We start from the raw sequence: 19359 nt of genomic DNA on the forward strand, positions 1-19359 counted from the left end.
AGATCATGACACAAGATTCCCTAGCCACGTTCTGAGAACTTTATGGAAGTGTATGGATATTGTCCTACATTTCAGCCACAAACAGATGGACAAAATGAAGTGGTTTGCCAAAGCTTGGGGAACTTGTTAAGAAGTTTAGTTAGGGATTACTTGATGCAATGAGATCTTATCCTATCACAAGCTAAGTTTTCCTTCAATGACTCAATTAATAGATCCACAAGGAAGACTCATTTTGTTGTTATGTATGGTCAATTGCCTAAAGGTGTTGTTGATCTAGTTCCTACAACAAAATTGCAGCAAGTGAGTGATAATTTCGAGGCTTTAGCTAAGCCATTCTAAATATTCAAGAAAATGTATGACAAAAACAAAAAGAAAGCAACCAAAGATATAAAGAAGCTAAGGATAAGCATTGTTAGATGAAAGAGTTTTATGAGGGTGATCTAGTCATGGTTTATTTGTGGCTTAAGAGGTTTCCTATTGGGACTTACCAAAAGTTAAATCATAAAAAGATTGGGTCGTATTGTTAGACAGTGTATGCCCTTAGCTCCAATCAGAATGATGTACATTATGACATTTAATGTAAACGAATAAAGTACATATTTGATTCATGTTATTATGGTGTGTTTCTATGTAATACCCTTAAACTGGACACATATGAGACTCGTGTTAGTTTAGAATCTTCACAGCTATTGGATAGATCTGGGGAGATTTATCCTGCCAAGGCTGACACCGATGTGCTGCCAAGTTGGTTGGGGTGGCTTGTCTCAGCTGCCAGGTTGAGACCTGAGCTACATGCAGTGTGGGTTTTCTTGAAACTCTGAACTGGACCAGAATTTCAATATTGCCCTGTACCTTGGAGATAGATGGGCAAAACTAAAATGTTACACCTAACCCCTATACTCGATTATGATACTGCACTAGGTGTCGGATTGTGTTATCTTTGATATGCCAATCAATGAGATCCTTAGAGGGGGTCAAAACCTAGGTATGTTGAGACAGTCTGAGAATTCATATGAGTGGATAATCATAGTTACAGGATTAGCCCCTTTGTCGAACAAAGTGAATGATCAGGGATGCACTCTCTCTGATGGAAACCAAAACTCCCAACAGTCGATTTCAACTGTTGAAATTTGTTTTTGTAAAATATATTTATATAGAGATATACATACATACATATATATATATATATATATATATATATATATATATATATATATATATATATATATATATATATATATATATATTATGGTTTCAAAATATTTGCAAAAGGTTTTAATTCCCGGAATCCATGTGAGTAGAGAGTGCAGGACTGTACCTTGCAGTCAAGGGAGAGGTCCTCTCTTGTCAGGCAGTGTTTGATCATTATGGGCTGAGAGGTTAAGTGTAAGACCCTTGAGGGTAATACCTGATGGGCTAACCTTGCATCTGCCCATAGTTCTTGGATTTTAATAAGGTGGTTTGACCCAAGGACCAATTAGTGTAAATGTTGGGCCCATTAAGAGCCCATGGTGATGGACTCAGGGGTTCAGTGTCTCCTACAGTGAATTTGGCCAGGCCATGTAACAGAGGCTGGACTGAACCCATGTGGCTGATGTGTAGATCAATGTTTGGGTTCCACGCAATACAAGGATATCCATCTGGGCAGCAATTTGGAGGGTAAGTGAGCATATGGACTTAATGGGCCTAAAGCCCAATTTGAACTGGCATAATTAGATTAATTAAAGAGGGGCGGTTCTGGGATTTAGATCAGCAGATAGGATAAGGGATTGTCCCTATCCACTCAGAGTCTAGATCCAAATAGAGATTTGGATCAATAAACTCCTAATTAGATTAGGAGGGTTGATCTTTATCTGCAAATAAGATAAGGGATTATCCTTATCTCTTAAAGAGAGTCCAGATCCAAATACAAGATTTGGAAACTCCTAATGGGATTAGGAGAACCTCTCTTTAAGGCTATAAATAGAGAAGCAGGGCAAACCTCTAGTTCATCCATCAGTTTACTGATTTAAGAGATAGGACAGCATACATTTTGACTGCTTCTGTATTTTGCTCTTGCTCTCTCCTGCTCCTGCCACCATACCAGTTTGATCTCCACCTGTGGGAGCGATCAAGAAGTGTTCTTGATATTACCTTTTGGTAGAAAAGGTAATCAGAAGTCATACTCACTAGCCCTCCATCAGATTCTTTCTGAAGAATCAGGTTCTTGCTGAAGAGCCATCCTGCTGATTTTGCTTTATCCTGCACCATGTCATCTTCGGTGGAAGAAGTCTTTAGATCTATCCTTGGGTGTGAACACCTTCATTGGAGGTTATTGTTACTTCGTATCAGGTATAACCCTCAACTCCCTTTTTGGTTTCAGATCTAGTCTGGTTTAGGTTCAAGATTGATCCTTGAAAATGTAGTTTTCTAAAATAGGGAATGTGATTCCCACGTGGGAGAGAAATTTTTGAAATTTCGCCCAACCTTCCTACAGGGTTCGGCCATCCATATGATGGATCTCTCATCCCTTCAGTGGTATCAAAGCCAAGTTCAAATCTTGAACCAAAATTAACCAGATTTGGAACTGTGCAAATGGGCAGAAAGCGTTCCACCCGATTTGCGTAGATTAGCGTTTTTATGGGAAATCGGTTCCCAGATTTTGAGCGATTAATCTGAAATTAAATATTTATAAATCTGAATTATATTTAGAATTGTTATACATATTTTTCTTGATTTTTGGGTTGTTTGTACAGTGGAGATCGAAATCTTTAATGGTGTAAGAAATCTACGGTTTTGTTGTTCTTTTACATTCTTGGTCTGTAAATTTTTTTTTATTTCTTAGACAGAATGTATAGGAATTCTTTTTTAATGTAATATTAATAGAAATTAGGTTTTCTATTTTATTTCATTCGAAATTGAAGTAGAAAACACAAGGAGGAGATTTTCGCTGATTAGGGTTCGGCCATTTGCGATTTGTAGTTTTGGAAACTGCATGTTGTGATCTAACTTTTGTTTTGTAGGGTAGCAGTCCTACGAACAGCCTTCCTACTGATTCTTGAATGTCTTGTTTCAGTAATTTAATTTCAAATCATGTTCTTGAATTAAAAATCAAACCCTAGACCCATTCGAACCAGACTAGACCAAACTGGTTGGACCAAATCTGTGGTTCGATGGGGGTTGTTCTCAGCCCTAATTTTTCAAATATGGGTCCAGGAGTTGATGGTTAATTGCAAGATGCAATTCAGCTCATACCAGTAAAACCCAGTTTTAATGTGTTAAAATTGCTTTAGCCCAATTTCAACATAAAAGCTATATGGGCTGAACTACTCATTGCAATTCAGCCCATATACCTAGATAATATTAATCAGTAATATTATGGATAATTATGGGCTTTACAGTTATTAATTGATTGGATCAATTATGTTGTTCCCACATGTGATGTATGGATGTGTGATGTGCAACGTTCATGGGCCATAAGTGTTTGGCCCATGCGGAAATGATAGTGACTCTTGCGCACACCATGGCTAAATGCACATCATTGCCATGGTGTCCTTAAGATCATTGGATGATCTCCCTTCATGGTGGGCCCCACACCAGCTTCCTCCTCAAGAGAACCATGTGGAACCCTAGCCGTTTAGGGCCCACCTAAATCTGGCTTTATGAAAGTCAGAGGGAGCCACTTAGGTATGACCTAAATTAAACTAGGGCGTAATATTTTGTTCCTTCCACAGAAATATGAGTGCATGTGATAGGGAGATTCATATGATGAACTCTCTAAAGGCCTTCCATCATTAGCATGAACATGGGTCCTTCAGTAATGAGGAAACACACCATAAAATTGGGCTATCCATTTACTGTCGGATCTATTGAATTGTTTCATAAGATAATAGGGGTGTCATAGACCGATGTGGGAGGGGCCTATCCTAAAATGGAAGACTCTCTCATGGTACCTTGGCATTCACGAATAAGATGGGCAAACACTCACTGGACAGAAAGGTTTAACCTAAAATGGCAATGAACCTTGTCTGACAGAGGCCAAAGGGAAAGCTCATAAGATGAGTGGATCTGATCCTTCACAGAAAGGTGGTGGGGTTATGCAGCTAAAACAGTTGGCTCCATGCACCCTATGTGATTTTCCACATTTCCAGAGATATAATTCGCAGTCTCCGTCACTAAGATAGGAGGGAAGTCTCGGAGATGAATAAATGGAAATGGAACATGGATTAAAAGCCATATCTAGGTGGATAACATGAATCGAATAAGGTTGTGGACTAATATTTGCTTTTTATCAGAAATGGCAAACAGATAATTCGCTAAATTGTTGGATGACAACAAACTTAAGGGCCCAAACTACGCTGACTGGTATCATAACCTTATGTTGGCCCTGACATCCAAAAAATTGGACAAAGTAGCTAAAAACCCTACTCCGGATCATCCGAGTGATAGGGCTTCTGAGACCCATAGGAGGGATTATCAAGAATGGGAAGAGAAAAATTCCCTTGCTCGCTGACATCATTGCATCCTTAGACAATCCGATACAGCGACAGTTCGATCAGATCGAATTGTCCAAGGATATCTTGGACAGTCTGAGGATGATGCATGAAGAGCAAAAACATTCGACTCGTCAAAAGGTCTTGAAACAGTTCATGACAGCGCAAATGTCCAAGAACCAACAAGTTCATGACCATTGTCTTAAGATGATGGGATACATCAATGAATTTGAGGCTCTTGGATCCGGGCTTGATCATGTCACTAAGGTTGACACCATCCTAAATTCTTTGCCTCCTTCCTTCAATCAGTTCATCAATAACTATAACATGAATAAGCTAAATATTAGCATTTAGGAACTCAGCAATATGTTGCAGAGGGCCGAGGAACTGATCAATAAGGATGAGCCCATTGCCATGCTTGTTGAAATTGGTAAATCGAGCAAGAAGAAGAGGAAGGCAAAGAAAAAGCCTCAGGAGAAAGCTATTAAGTCCAAAAGGCATAGAAAGGACAAAGCATCAGATGTATTGACTCCGGTGTATTGACTCCACTGAAAGAGGAATTGTCCTCAGTACCTGGAGTCCAAGAAACAAGGTAATTTCGAATCTTTTGTCATAGAAACCAATTTGTTGGTAACTTCTTCTTCCTGGTGTATTGACTCTGGGACTTCGACTCATGCACGTAACTCACTGCAGGGGTTCAGGACAAGCAGAAGACTGAGTGACGGAGAGGTGACTCTTTACTTGGGGACTTCTGCAAGTGTTGCAACTATAGCCATAGGAACTGTAGAGTTAATTTTCAGAGAATGAATTTTGTACTAAAAGATTGTCTTTATGTACCTAATTTGAGAAGAAATTTGATTTCTATTTCAAAACTATGTGCGGATGGATATTCTATTCTCATTAGTAATATGATTACTATCAAAAGAAATAACAAATTCCTCACGTACAAAGAACTTGAAAATGGTCTTTATGCTCTCCATCCCTCTCTGGAAACTAACATAACCGAAACTACGTCGGATGACATCGCCAAGAAAAGAACCCGTGATATAATTAATCCCACATGCCTGTGGCATTACCGACTTGGCCACATCAACATAGATCGTGTCACAAGGTTGGTAAAGGATGGTCCTTCCGATTTTTTAACTGTAGAAGATCTTTCAACCTGTGAACCTTGCCTTCAGGGCAAGATGACGAAATGGCCATTTAACGATAAGCCTGAAAGATGTACAGGCACACATGATACGATCTTGCTGAAAGATGTACAGGCAACATCTTGCCTCGGCAAGATGACGAAATGGTCATTTAACGATAAGCCTGAAAGATGTACAGGCACACATGACCTTATACATACTGATGTATGTGGTCCCATGAGTGTTAAAACACAACCAGCACGTTTATTTCATAACATTTACCAATGATTACTTACAGTATGGTTACATGTACCTAATGAGACATAAGTGAATCTTTTAAAAAGTTCAAAGAATTCAGACAAGAATTTGAGAAATAGTTAAGGAGAAAAATTAAGACCCTTCAATCAGATCAAGGCGAGTATCTCTCTTACGAATTCAGAGACTACTTAAAGGTCAATGGGATAGTACCACAACTAGCTCCTCTTGTTACACCACAGCTAAACGGTGTGTCAGAGAGGAGGAACCAGACTTTATTGGATATGGCCCGATCACTTCTCGTACACTCAAAATTACACACATCCTTTTGGGGTTACACATTAGAGACTACGATATACGTGTTGAACCGGGTTCCAACCAAATCAGTTCCGAAGACTACCTATGAGCTTTGGACCGGTAAGAAACCAAGTGTGAGACACTTGAAGATTTGGGGTTGTCCAGCACATGTTAAAAGAACGAGTGCGGACAAATTGGAATCCAAGACCAGTCATTGCCTATTTATAGGCTACCCCAAAGGCTCTATGGGTTACTTATTCTATGACCCAAAAGAATAGAAAGTATTCTGTAGTCGAAATGCCCATTTCTTGGAAGATGATTACATCCTGAATAATCATCATCAAGAAGTTGTTCTTGATGAGGAGAGCTTAGGGGTAGTGGGAGTGAAAGAATGGTAGGATCCATCTAATGGACGCCATAAAGGTTGCGGAATGGGTGGGCGAATTTCAAAAATTTTCCTACCTTCTCCCAACTGGGAATCATATTCCCTAAATTTAGAATACAATATTCAAGGATCCTACTTGAACCATAATCAAACCAGATCTGTACCAAAAGACAAATGGGAGGAATATACCTAATCCAGAGAAGCACTATCTCCCAAAGTTGGTGTTCACGCCCAAAAAATGCTCCAAGATCCGTTCCTGCTGAAGATGACACAGCTGTGGATGGAACAGAACCAGTAGGGTGCGTCCTACACACTGGAACCTTCACAAGAATCCTCTGGAAGTACTAAACACTGAATCTTTTTCAGTCTTTCTTGCAAGACTGATGTCAAGAACAGATTTCTTGACTTTCTTTTTCTGCAAAGATCTAATCTTGCAAAAACAGATGGCGGCGGCAGGAGGAGAACTCCAAAGGCGAAAAAGCTGAACTGCTTCTTCTTTCTTTTTCTGGAGTATGAGATCTGATCTCAATTCGCAGGAACCTTTCTTGCGATTTTTCTTGGTTCGAAATCTGTTGTATTTCTCTCCTTCTTTTTGTTAGGGTTTCTCCTCCTTTCTTCTTGATTAAGAAACCTCCTAATTAGGAGTTATCCCAATCCAAATCAGTATTTGGATAGGTGATAACCTTAATCCTATCTGCAGATAATGTTAGCTTACTCCTGATCTTATCAGGAGGTTACCAGATTCAAATCTAATTTGAATTTGGTCTCCAAGAGTGGATAAGGCTAAAGGCCCAATCCTTTTACTAACATTAAACTCAGATTCGCCCCAAGGATGGGTGATCATATCAGCCCACCTCGAAATGGGCTTCTGGCCCATTAAGTGTTTAGTGTCTAATTATTTTCCAATCTGCTGCCCAGTTGGGCTTCTTTGTATGGCGTGGGACCCAAGCATTGATCTACACACCAGCCACATGGGTTCGGCCCAGCCTTTAATACAAGGCCCAGCTGAATTCACTGAAAAACTCAATGAACCCCTTTAGTCCATCATATGGACCCTATGGGCCCAACACTTACATTAAGTGGTCCCTAGGCCAAGCCATCTTATAAAAACCCAGGGACTGTGGGCAGGTGCAAGATTAGCCCATCAGGTATTATCCTAAATGGTCTTACACTTAACCTCTCAGCCCATAATGATTAAGCACTGCCCGACAAGAGAGGACCTCTCCCTCGGCTGCAAGGAACAGTGCCGCACTCTCCTCTCACATGGATCCCGGGAATTAAAACCATTTGCAAACATTTTGAAACCGTACATATATATATAAATATATTAATTTTGCAAAACAAAATTCCAACGATTGAAATCAACTGCCGGCAGTTTGGTTTCCATCAGAGAGAGGGCATTCCCGATCATTACCCTTTGTCCGACAAAGTGGCTGATTCTGTCACTATGATCACCCACTCAGATGAATTCTCAAACTACCCCAACATACCCAGGTTTTGATCCCCGCTAAGGATCTCACTGATTGGCATATCAAAGGCAGCCTGATCCAACACCTAGTGAAGTGTCATAATCGAGTCTAGGGGTCAGGTGTAACTTTCCAGTTTTGCCCATCTATCTCCAAGGTCCAAGGCAAGACTGGAAATCTGGTCCGGTTCAAGGATTCAAGTAATCCCATACTGCATGTGCCTCGGGTCTTACCCTGATGGCTGAGGCAGGCCATCCCAACACTTGGTGGCACACCAGCATCAGCCTTGGTAGGATAAATCTCCCCAGACTTATCCAACGGCTGTGAACATTTAAAACTAACATGAATCTCTATAAATGTCCAATTTTTGGGTTTTACACAGAATTATACCAAACAACATGAATCAAACATGCACTTTATTTATTTCCACTAAATAACAAAAGTACATCAAATCAGATTGAAGCTAAGGGCATACATAAACTGTCTAACAGGGAGATGTCCCACAAGCTCCAGTTAATGACCAACCTAGAAGATCTACCCGAATTTCCAGTCCTCTAGTTCATTTCGGCTATGACCAAGAAAGTTACTTGGTGGAAGCCACGACCAGTGAGGAGGATCTCATGACTTAACGGAAGCTATGTTGGACATAAAATCCTTGAAGTTGGTAGATGCCATGAGAGCTGAGATGGACTCAATGGAGACCAATGAAGTCTGGACTCTAGTAGATCCGCCCCCTGGGGTAAAAGCAATTGGTTGCAAATGAATATATAAGAAGAAGAAGGGCCCCGATGGTAGGGTTGAGACCTACAAAGCTCATCTTGTGGCAAAAGGGTACACTCAGAAAGCAATGGCCATGCTTAAATCCATTAGGATCCTGCTAGTTGTAGCAGCGTACCATGATTATGAGATTTGGCAAATGGATGTCAAAACTGTGTTCCTGAATGGAGATCTTAGTGAAGATATCTATATGCAGCAACCGCAAGGTTTCATAGTTGCGGGTCAGGAGCACATGGTATGTAAACTTAACCGATCCATATATGGACTTAAGCAAACTTCTAGGAGTTGGAACATCGGTTTGACTCTACCGTCAAACAATTTGACTTTGAGCAAAATCCAGATGAGCCCTGTGTTAGAAAATCCAGTGGGGATAAGGTTGCATTCCTGGTTCTGTATGTAGATGACATTCTACTCATTGGGAATGATGTAGGAATGTTGACTATGGTGAAAGTGTGGCTTTCACAGCAATTTTCCATGAAAGATCTTGGAGAAGCCTCCTACATATTGGGTCTTAGGCTCTATAGACATAGATCGAAGAGGATAATAGGATTATCCCAATCAGCTTACATTGACAAAATAGTCAAAAGATACAACATGGAGAACTCCAAAAAATGAAATGTCCCTTTCAAGCATAGAGTCACTCTCTCCAAGGTATGTCTCCCAAGACTCCAAAGAGATTGAGGGAATGAAGGACGTTCCCTATGCCTCAGCCATAGGGAGCGCCATGTTGTGCACTCATCCTAACATCTCTGAGGTAGTGAGTGTGGTAAGCAGATTCCAGTCAAACCCAGGGCAGGAGAATTGGATTGTTGTGAAAAACATACTAAAATACCTTCGAAAGATAAAAGAGTTTTGTCTAGTATTCGATGGTAGTTCACTACAAATCCAGGGGTATACTGATGCCGACTTTTAGTCAGATCCAGATGATAGAAAGTCTACACCTGGTTATGTTTTCATAATAGGATCGTGTGTTGTTTGCTGGAAAAGCAACAAACAGGGGTCCACGGTGGATTCCACAACCGAAGCCGAATACATTGTCGCAAATGAAGCTGCCAAAGAAGCCGTATGGATGAAGAAGTTCATTCACAAATTGGGAGTAGTTCCATCCAGCACATCACCCATTCCATTGTTGTGTGAAAACACTGGAGCCATTGCTCAGGCTAAGGAGCCACGAGCCCACTCGAACTCGAAGCACATCGAGAGATAGTACCATGTACTACGGGAGATAGTTGGAAGAGGGGACGCCCTAATTCAGAAGGTAGCATCAATGGAAAATGTAGTAGACCAATTGACTGTTTCTGATTTAAGGCTATAAATAGAGGAGCAGGGCGAGCCTCTAGTTCATCCATCAGTCTATTGATTTAAGAGAGAGGACAGCATCGGTTTGACTGCTTCTGTCTTCTGCTCTTGCTTTCTCCTGCTCCTGCCGCCATACCAGTTCGATCTCTGCCTGTGGGAACGATCAAGAAGTTTTCTTAATATTACCTTTTGGCAGAAAAAGTAATCAGAAGTCGTGTTCACTAGCCCTCCATCAGATTATTGCTGAAGAATCAGGTTCTTGCTGAAGAGTCATCCTACTGATTCTACTTCATCTTGCACCGTGTCATCTTCAGTGGAAGCAGTCTTTGGATCTATCCTTAGGCATGAACACCTTCATTGGAGGTTATTGTTACTTCGTATCAGGTATAACCCTCCACTCCCTTTTTGGTTTCAGATCTGGCCTCGTTTAGGTTCAAGGTTGATCCTTGAAAATGCAGTTTTCTAAAATAGGGAATGTGATTCCCACGTGGGAGAGAGAGAAATTTTTGAAATTTCGCCCAAACTTCCTACAAGGTTCGGCCATCCATATGATGGATCTCTCATCCCTTCACGTGTCAAGTGCTAAGACAGCTTAGGGGCAATGCATATGAAATTGAGCTACTAGATAATTTGTCCATCTCACCCATTTTTAATGTAGTAAACCTCTTTGATTACCATGGAGATCTAGAACCAGCAGCAAAGGTCGAGCAAGGACAAGCACAAAGGGCTAGTAATTCTAGTGAGTTTGAATAAGTAGAAGGTGTAGAAAATGTTTGACTCACCAACACTCGAAGTGGGGCCTATTTTAGGTTCTTGGTCAAGTGGAAAGGAAAACCAACAATTGAGAACTCTTGTATTAGTGAAGAGGAGTTTATGGAACTAGATGGAGAAATAATGAAGAGGAGTTTATAAAATGATGAAGCCAACAATCTAGAACCAGGGCCGATCTCTTTAATCTGGTGGAAATGATGAAGCCAAAAAAATCCAAAAATGAAAGAAATAAAAAGAAAAAAAGGAAAAAAATGTGAATGTGTTCTATTTTGCATTTTTTTGTAATAGGATCCCAAATTGTTGTTTTTAGGTATCTTTGTTGATAATTTGGGTTCAGGGGTATTTTTGTCATTTTATAATTTAGATTCTAGTCAGAGGCAATTGGATGCACATCTATTAGGTTTTGATCTCTTAGGTCTTTTGTAACAAAAAGTTATTTTTGGGGGGTTTGTTTGAAGTTAGCTTTGTTCTTAAGGTTGCATTTGGTTGCAATGCAAAGTTATTTGTACTAATGCAAAATTATGGTAATGCAAATCATTTGGGTGCAAATTTTGATTTATTTTGTGTTTCAAATTTTACCTTATTTTGTTTCATTGCAATATAAATGAAGTAAAATAAGACATGAAGCAGAAGAAAGTAAAACCCAAACCAAAATCAAACCACAATTTGCATTCTTTTCATTTGCACTCCCATGCATTTGTACTAATGCAAATGAAATTGCACTATAACCAAACACAACCTAAGGAGTTGCTTGTGAAAGGGAAACATTCTAAGGGTTCATCTATAAATTTTGTAATTGGCTTCTCCAGCAAGCCATTGAATCTTATAAAAGAGAAGGGGGTTATTTTTGTAATGGTCTTTTTTTGTTCTTTCTCTCTTATTTGAGTTGTAGTTCAGCCCCAGTTAGGGTTTTCAAGTATTGAGAGCTTGGGTTTTGAGGAGTCGATCCATTTTGGCACCTTCTAATCCCTCTATCGTTGTATATCGGTGTGTGAGACCAGCTTGATGATGTGGACGCATTTATTGGGAAGAAGTATCGTCGCCAGCAACAGTAGTAATTGGGTGTTCTCAGTTCTCATCTTATCTAACTCCAGCTAGATACAATTCTATCTTATCTATTCAGCATTCTTATCTTATATGTTTTCAGTAGTAGGATTAGTAGGGAGTCTTATCTATCTAATTCCAGCTAGATACAGTTCTATCTTATCTATTCAGCATTCTTATCTTATCTGTTTTCAATAGTAGGATTAATAGGGAGTCTTATCTATTCAGTGTTCTTATCTTATCTATTCAGTAGTATAGATTAGTAGGGAGTCTCCCTAAAAGTAGGACTCTTATCTCTTGTAATCTCCTATTTAAGGAACTGATAATATTCAATAAAGGCATCAAAATTCTCAGTCAAGACGGAGTAGAGGAGAGTTAGTGATCTCTTGAACAAATCACCATTAAGGCGCCAAGATAGGTTCCTCAAGAAAAGGGAGGAACAAGGGAAAAACATGAGGTTTTCCCCGTGGACCGACCCGTGACAAGATCCTTTTCACGGGCCTGTAACAATTTGGTATCAAAGCAAGGCATCATGGGTGACCTTGAGCAGTTGACGACTGGGGTTCATGAACTGGAACACAAGCTCATGGAAAACAGCATGGAGGTGCGCATGATCAAGGAAGACGTCCGAGAATTAAGGCGCATGATGGAGATCTATTTCTCTAGCAAGGAGAGGAATCCAGAAGGGGCTGCAACCACAAACGGCCGCCGACCAGACATGGCAGAATCATCCGACGAGCGGCAGGTCGTCACCCAGGGAGCCACGATCGTTCCCAAATACAGTAGGCTGGAGTTCCCTTACTATAACAGTGTTAGAGATCCATTGGGATGGTTGTATAGATATGAGCAGTTCTTCCGCAACCAACGAACAGAGGATAGAGACAAGGTAAGCTTGGCCGCATTCTACATGACGGAGGAGGCACAACTCTAGTTTTATAGATTAGAGCATGAGGAACCCGGGCTCAGTTGGACCCAATTCAAATCTTACTGCCTACTCAGATCCGGGCCCCCATTAACAAGCAACCCATTAGGTGAATTAATCAACCTCAAACAGACGGGAACGGTGGCTGAATACCAGCACCAGTTTCAGACCCTCCTTGCAAGAGCATCATCGGTACGACCAGACCAGCAAGTTGACATGTTCACCGCAGGGTTAGCCAAAACCTTGAGGGTGGATGTGGAGATGCAAAATCCCCCCAACCTGGTTACAACTATGAATCTGGCTCGCGCTTATGAGCACAAGCTGCAACTCAGCTGCGGAACCTTGAGCATAGGGCGGCCTCCGACAACATGGGCATCCCCGAAAACACTTGATACGGCCCCATCTTCTACAGCCACCCAAGAACAGAAACCATAAACGAGCAACAATTCCAGCTCAGCATCTAGGGTGGGGAGCAGCGTTGTTGCACCCCCTATTAAGCACTTGTCCAGGGCTGAGATGGCAAAACGCAAGGCGAGGGGATAGTGTTTTAATTGTAATGAACCTTACTCAGCAAGACACAAGTGCAAGAGACTTTTCTGCCTCCTGGTGGAACAAGAGGAAGATAAGGATGAACCCTCTTCATTGGAATCCGATCCAGGAGGGCAAAATCATTCCACCTATCCTAGATTCCTTTGACTGAGTTCCAAGACACATATCCTGGTTTCGAGCTTGAGGACAAGCTCTTAGTGCAAGAGGGGAGTAATGATGTGGACGCATTTATTAGGAAGAAGTATCGCCGCCAGCAGCAGCAATAATTGGGTGTTCTCAGTTCTCATCTTATCTACTTCCAGCTAGATACAGTTCTATCTTATCTATTCAGCATTCTTATCTTATCTGTTTTCAGTAGTAGGATTAGTAGGGAGTCCTATCTATTCAGTGTTCTTATCTTATCTGTTCAGTAGTATAGATTAGTAGGGAGTCTCCCTAAAAGTAGGACTCTTATCTCTTGTAATCTCCTATTTAAGGAGCTGATAATATTCAATAAAAGCATCAAAATTCTCAGTCAAGACAGAGTAGAGGAGAGTTGGTGATCTCTTGAACAAATCACCATTAAGGCACCAAGATAGGTTCCTCAAGAAAATGGAGGAACAAGGGAAAACATGAGGTTTTCCCCGTGGACCGACCCATGATGAGATCCTATTCGCGGGCCTATAACACTCGATGCCATTATTACTATAGTGAAACTATTCCAGAAGGAGTTCTATGGGTTTAGGTCTATGTCCCTAAAAATCCAACTTGTTTTATTATTTTCAACTTAGTATCTCTTGTGCTTATTGTTGTACACTTAAAGAGATGCATGTAATTTGTTGTTCTATCTACACAAATGCAAACCACACGGGTTGGGTGGTTAAACAATGAAAGAAGAGATGAACCACTGCTTCATTTGCGGAAAGGCATAATAGACAACAAGCATCAAGACAAGGCAATCATTTATTGAGGGAGCCAAGAACAGACAATGCTCCTACCAAGTATCTCCAAGCAAACTATATACGCTCGAGGCGAAGGAATGTTCAAAATCCATAACAGGTCCCAACCAATATTAGTAGTAGCATATAGTTGGCTGGAAGAAGTCTGGTCAGAGATCAAGGTCCTGTAGGCTGATGAAGAGCAGGTGAAGCAGTCATGCTTCGTTTGCAACCATAATAACTCATGGTCTAGATGCAGATCTGGGTGAGACTCTAATTTGAAGAATAGCAGATATCTATATGTTCTAAAATGCAGTTTTCCACGTCAGAGGTGATTTTGCTTCTCAACCCTTTTCAGAATTTTGTGTTTTTTTTTAATTTTTAAAATATAAAGTTAAATATAGGGCTATTTAATCGAATCCGGATCTCCTGTCCACATAAACGCTATTCATGTCTACCCACATAACATCGCAGTCACACATGGAGAATATCTCATCCTCCTAAATAATGTTATGCAGGGGAAGATGTTCCCAATTCACAGGAGTAGTTTGTTGTGCGTAAACATGGGCAGAGTTCTCGTGGGCAGAGATCCAGAGCCTATTTAATCTCACCATATCACCCACAACCGTTTGGTTAAGAAACTGAATGCTCACCATGTCTATTATCTATTCGGTATTCTTTAGCAAGGAATTGGCAGTAATTCTCTTCCTTTCTAGTTACTAAAAAGTTTATTAGAAGCATGCACACAGAACTAATAGTTTCCAAATGTCAAACAGGTAACAATAGTGAAAAGGGAAGTCTACATTAAAAGATATTTGGACATCTAACCTTTCCCAAAACAAGCTCCCCTGAAGGAAGAAGGACAACCAAAGGTGCTGCAATCCGCCCTGAAGGGAATACCTCAGACACCATCCCATTCGTGGTGTTCAGTATCATATATGCCCTTCTAATCCCCAAGCATATATTCTCACCACACCAAGAAATTGACTTCACTGAATCAGGAACTCCAAACTCCTTCAACTCCACAAAGTCCCTTGCCGCTAACAAACAGGCAACCAAGGTCAATTTGTTAGGGGCACATACAATACCAAGCATGATCAACCTAAATCCAATTACTCAAAACCAAATCAAGTTCCAAAAACCCTCCCAAGGTTTCAACGGGTTGGGTCCATGCAAACCCCAAATACATGCATCAGATTTGGGCCTTGATGGATCCAGGTAGTGCAAGGGTTTCAGGCCTAGCCAACCAAATAAATGTTACTAATTGGTCCATGAAAATTGACAATTTCTTATGCAAAAGGAGTATCAACTAAAGTTTTCCTATGCATGCATTTAAAACAAGAGGGAAAGAAAGTTGACTTACCCATGTTTCCTGGTGGATTTAAATTAAGGACCCAAATTGTTTGTGGGTGTAGCTCTTACTAGTTGGTCCAGGTTGTTGTAAATTGTAAATCTAAAGAGAATGGAGCACAGGGGTAGTTCTATTTTTTACATGGTTTTAAACATTTTAATATAACCCAGGGTGGGGCCACCATGGACAAGGTTTAAAATGTTGGTGTCAGTAGAAATGTCAATCAACCAAATACATGAAACATGTCAGAAATGTAGGAAATGCCACATGAAAATATTATTAAAATTATAGACATGGTGGAAACATTGTGAATATGCAAAAACATAGAATGTTATTTCATGTTATGATAAAAGATGCATGAATAGACCCTTTTAAATTATTATCTTGTTCCAAATCATCAAGAGTTTTGAGCTAGCTCAAAGTGATAATCATGACCATTAGATGGCCAATAACACTGCTACTCCACATATCAAAATTATTGTCACCAACTATCTATTGTATTCCACATAGCACTAGTAGCTTTTATTAAGGAATATGCCAATTTCAGTAAAATTTCACGTTGACTTAAGCACCCATAATTCAACAGTGGATATGGCGATTCATATATCCAACCCCATATAGTGAGGATAAGGTTTGTAGTGAAAGTGTGGAACTAATCTATGTGTAAGACAATATATGCCCTCAAGATCCAATGGTTGATGTAAACTAATTTTATTATGAAGAAAACTTTAATTTCTTATACAATTGCATGTGTTATTGAGTATGTTGCTATGTAATAACCCTTGATTTGCTTTATAGAAATATGATAATCATGACAATGGTTGAAGAAAATCATAATTGGTATGTAAACTAAAGGTTCTCAACCAGTGAATAAAACTAAGTAGTTTATTCTAACAATGTTGACACACTTATATTTATCTTATGAGAAAGAGTGGTTTGTCTCAACCACTAGGTGAGACCTAAGGTATAAGTATGGGTGTTTGTGAAACAATGAACTGGACCATTCCAAATAATTTCTAGACTATATAATTGGTGGAATATCTGGACAGTTGCATATAGTCCTCAAACTTGATAATGGTACTCTATTACATGTTAAACTTGTTTACCTTTGATGTGCCAACCAATGGGGTCCTTTTGGGGTCATATCTAGGTATGTTATATGTTAGAGAAAATAAGGATGGGATTGTGGCAAGTGATAATTGTGAATTTGTCACTCAATCAAACAAAAAGATAACCCCTAGATTTGTCTTCTCTAATGGATATCTGAATCTGCCAGCATTGGATTTCAAATTGGTTTGAAATTGGTTTTGTAAAATGTATTATATTACTAAATAATTTATTTTCTAAATGGGTTTGCTAATCATTTTTCTCAGGATTTCATCATGATAGAAGACATAACACTGGTTTTACAATGTAGGGAGTAAGTCCTTCCCTTGGCTACAATCTTCTTCATCATTTTTTTGAACTAAAACAGGGCTCTGCCCCTTCTTGTCCATCATTTACGAGGTTTTTATTTCATGTTTTCTTTCTTCTCAGACAAGAATAGGACTCTGCCCTTCTATTACTTTTATTTTAATGGCGAAAATAGGGGTCCATCCCCTTTTTGTTCTATTTAGTTTTTTAGGCTTTAAGTGACACCTAGGTGACCAGGTGACTAAGTGCTCCCTATCGCCTAGGTTTGCCTTGGCGCCTTGAAACATATATGTAAATCTCCATTACTCATCAAGATGGAGTAAACTACCTAAAATGAGACAAGTTTGTTCAATTGTCTATGGGTGGTTGTGTAAAATTATGTTATTTAACAATAAAGACTACTAAACCTACTGATGATGAACCAGATCAAGCGAGATTGGAACAATAGAATTATTTAATAATGTTATGGCTACTATCTTCTATGCAACCAAGTTTGAGGAAAAATTCTATGTGCATTGAAACTACTAAGGAGATTGGGATCAAATTCAGTTTGCCTATGCTGAACAACAATGTTTTGCCCTGTATCAGCTACAAGTTGGACATTCTTCATATGGTTAAGGAGAAAAATGCCTATTTTCTTACTATTATCTTAAGAAATAAGGAGCTTCCTACACAAGAAGTATATTCCTTTGAATAGTCTAAAGAAAGTAAACGGACTGCAATGAAAATGGATATGAACAAGATGACGATAAAGATAAGCTATGGTGCATGGATTGCAAAAAAATGCCCCACGCCAATGATAAAATATATGGGGACCACACTGAGTGGTTGAATGGCTATGAGCCCACATTAATGTCAGCTAATCCTATCTCACTAAGGAGACAAGTTGCCATCTTGTAAAAACAAGCCTCATAAGAAATTCAATGTACTACTTAATGTTACTCATCAACCTAGTTGATGAGCTTCAAAACATGATTCGGCCAATCCTTTCTGTAGTACTTTGAGCTTCAAGCATGCTTCAGCTAACTTCTCAGACGATCCGAGAGCATTCTTGGATTTTTACAAAAGTTTGGATCTCTAGGATCCAAGACCATAGGTACATATAGACAAAAAATCCAAATCTGATGACACCCAGATAACCCAAATCCAACACCATTTATCCCTTCATCTTAAAACTCGAAGCTGAAGCTAATTTCGATCATTCAATCAGGACCATTTTGATCTTAAATCTTATCTCAAATCAAATCAGAAATCCAACACCACAGGTGCATAGAGCCAAAAAATCAAAATCTGATGACACCAATATCACCCAAATCTAATACCGTTTACCCATTCGTCTTAAGACCCGAAGATGAAATTGATTTTGGTTGTTCGATCAGGATCATTTTGATCCAAAACCTTATCTCAGTCAAATCAGAAATCCAACACCATAGGTACATAGAGCCCAAAAATCCAAATCCAATGACACCAATATCACCCAAATCCGATATCGTTTACCCCTTCATCGTAAGACTCAAATTTGGAATCGATTTCAATCGCCTGATTGGGATCATTTTGATCCTGAACCTAAACTCAAGTCAAATCATAAACCCAACACCATAGGCACGTACATTCTAAAAATCCAAATCCGTGATGACTCCTAGATCACCTAAGTCAAATATTGTTTATCCCTTCATCTTAAGACCCAAAGCCAGAATCGATTTCAATCGTCCAATCCAGGTCATTTTGCTCCTAAATGTCATTTCACATCAAGTTAGAAATCTAACACCATAGGCACGTAGAGCCCAAAATTCCAAATCTGACAACACTAAGATCACCCAAATCTGACTCCATTTACCCCTTCTTCTTAAGACCCAAAGCCGAAATCGATTACGATCATCTGATCGGGATCGTTTTGATCCTGAATCTTATCATACATTAAATAAAAAATCCAACACCATAGGCACATAGATCCTACAATTCCAAATGCAACAACACCAAGATCACCCACATCTAACACCGTTTATCCCTTCATCTAAAGACCGAAGCTAGAATCAATTTCGATGGTCCAATCAAAATCATTTTTATCCTGAACCATATCTCATAAGAAATCAAAAATTCAACCCGATACATGCATAGAATTCAAAATTATGAGTCCAATGATACTAAGATCATCCAACTCCAACACCGTTAACCCCTTAATCTTGAGACTCGAAGCTAAACTCAACCCAGACCCTCCATTTGGAATCTTATTCACTACAACTTCAAACCTTAGGACCCACGACCAGATCTTTCTCCCAACCTCTAGAACCATATTAAAATTTGAAATTAA

The 19359-nt window shown here is 39.6% G+C and overlaps 1 protein-coding gene across 2 annotated transcripts in view; it reads right to left on the bottom strand.

Moving 5' to 3' along the window:
* The window catches only part of LOC148845956 (vacuolar sorting protein 39-like), a 141437-nt gene that overhangs the window by 112390 nt on the left and 9688 nt on the right, over positions 1–19359 (bottom strand). For both annotated transcript variants that reach the window (XM_088955138.1, XM_088955137.1), the window contains exon 2: positions 15113–15324. In XM_088955138.1, coding sequence (XP_088811264.1) covers positions 15113–15324 — 212 coding nt within the window. The remainder of the gene's footprint in view (positions 1–15112; positions 15325–19359) is intronic.

The sequence above is a fragment of the Nelumbo lutea genome, chromosome 7, assembly GCF_056320005.1.
Source record: "Nelumbo lutea isolate HS-2025 chromosome 7, American lotus-T2T, whole genome shotgun sequence".
In the NCBI taxonomy this organism is placed as follows: Eukaryota; Viridiplantae; Streptophyta; class Magnoliopsida; order Proteales; family Nelumbonaceae; genus Nelumbo; species Nelumbo lutea.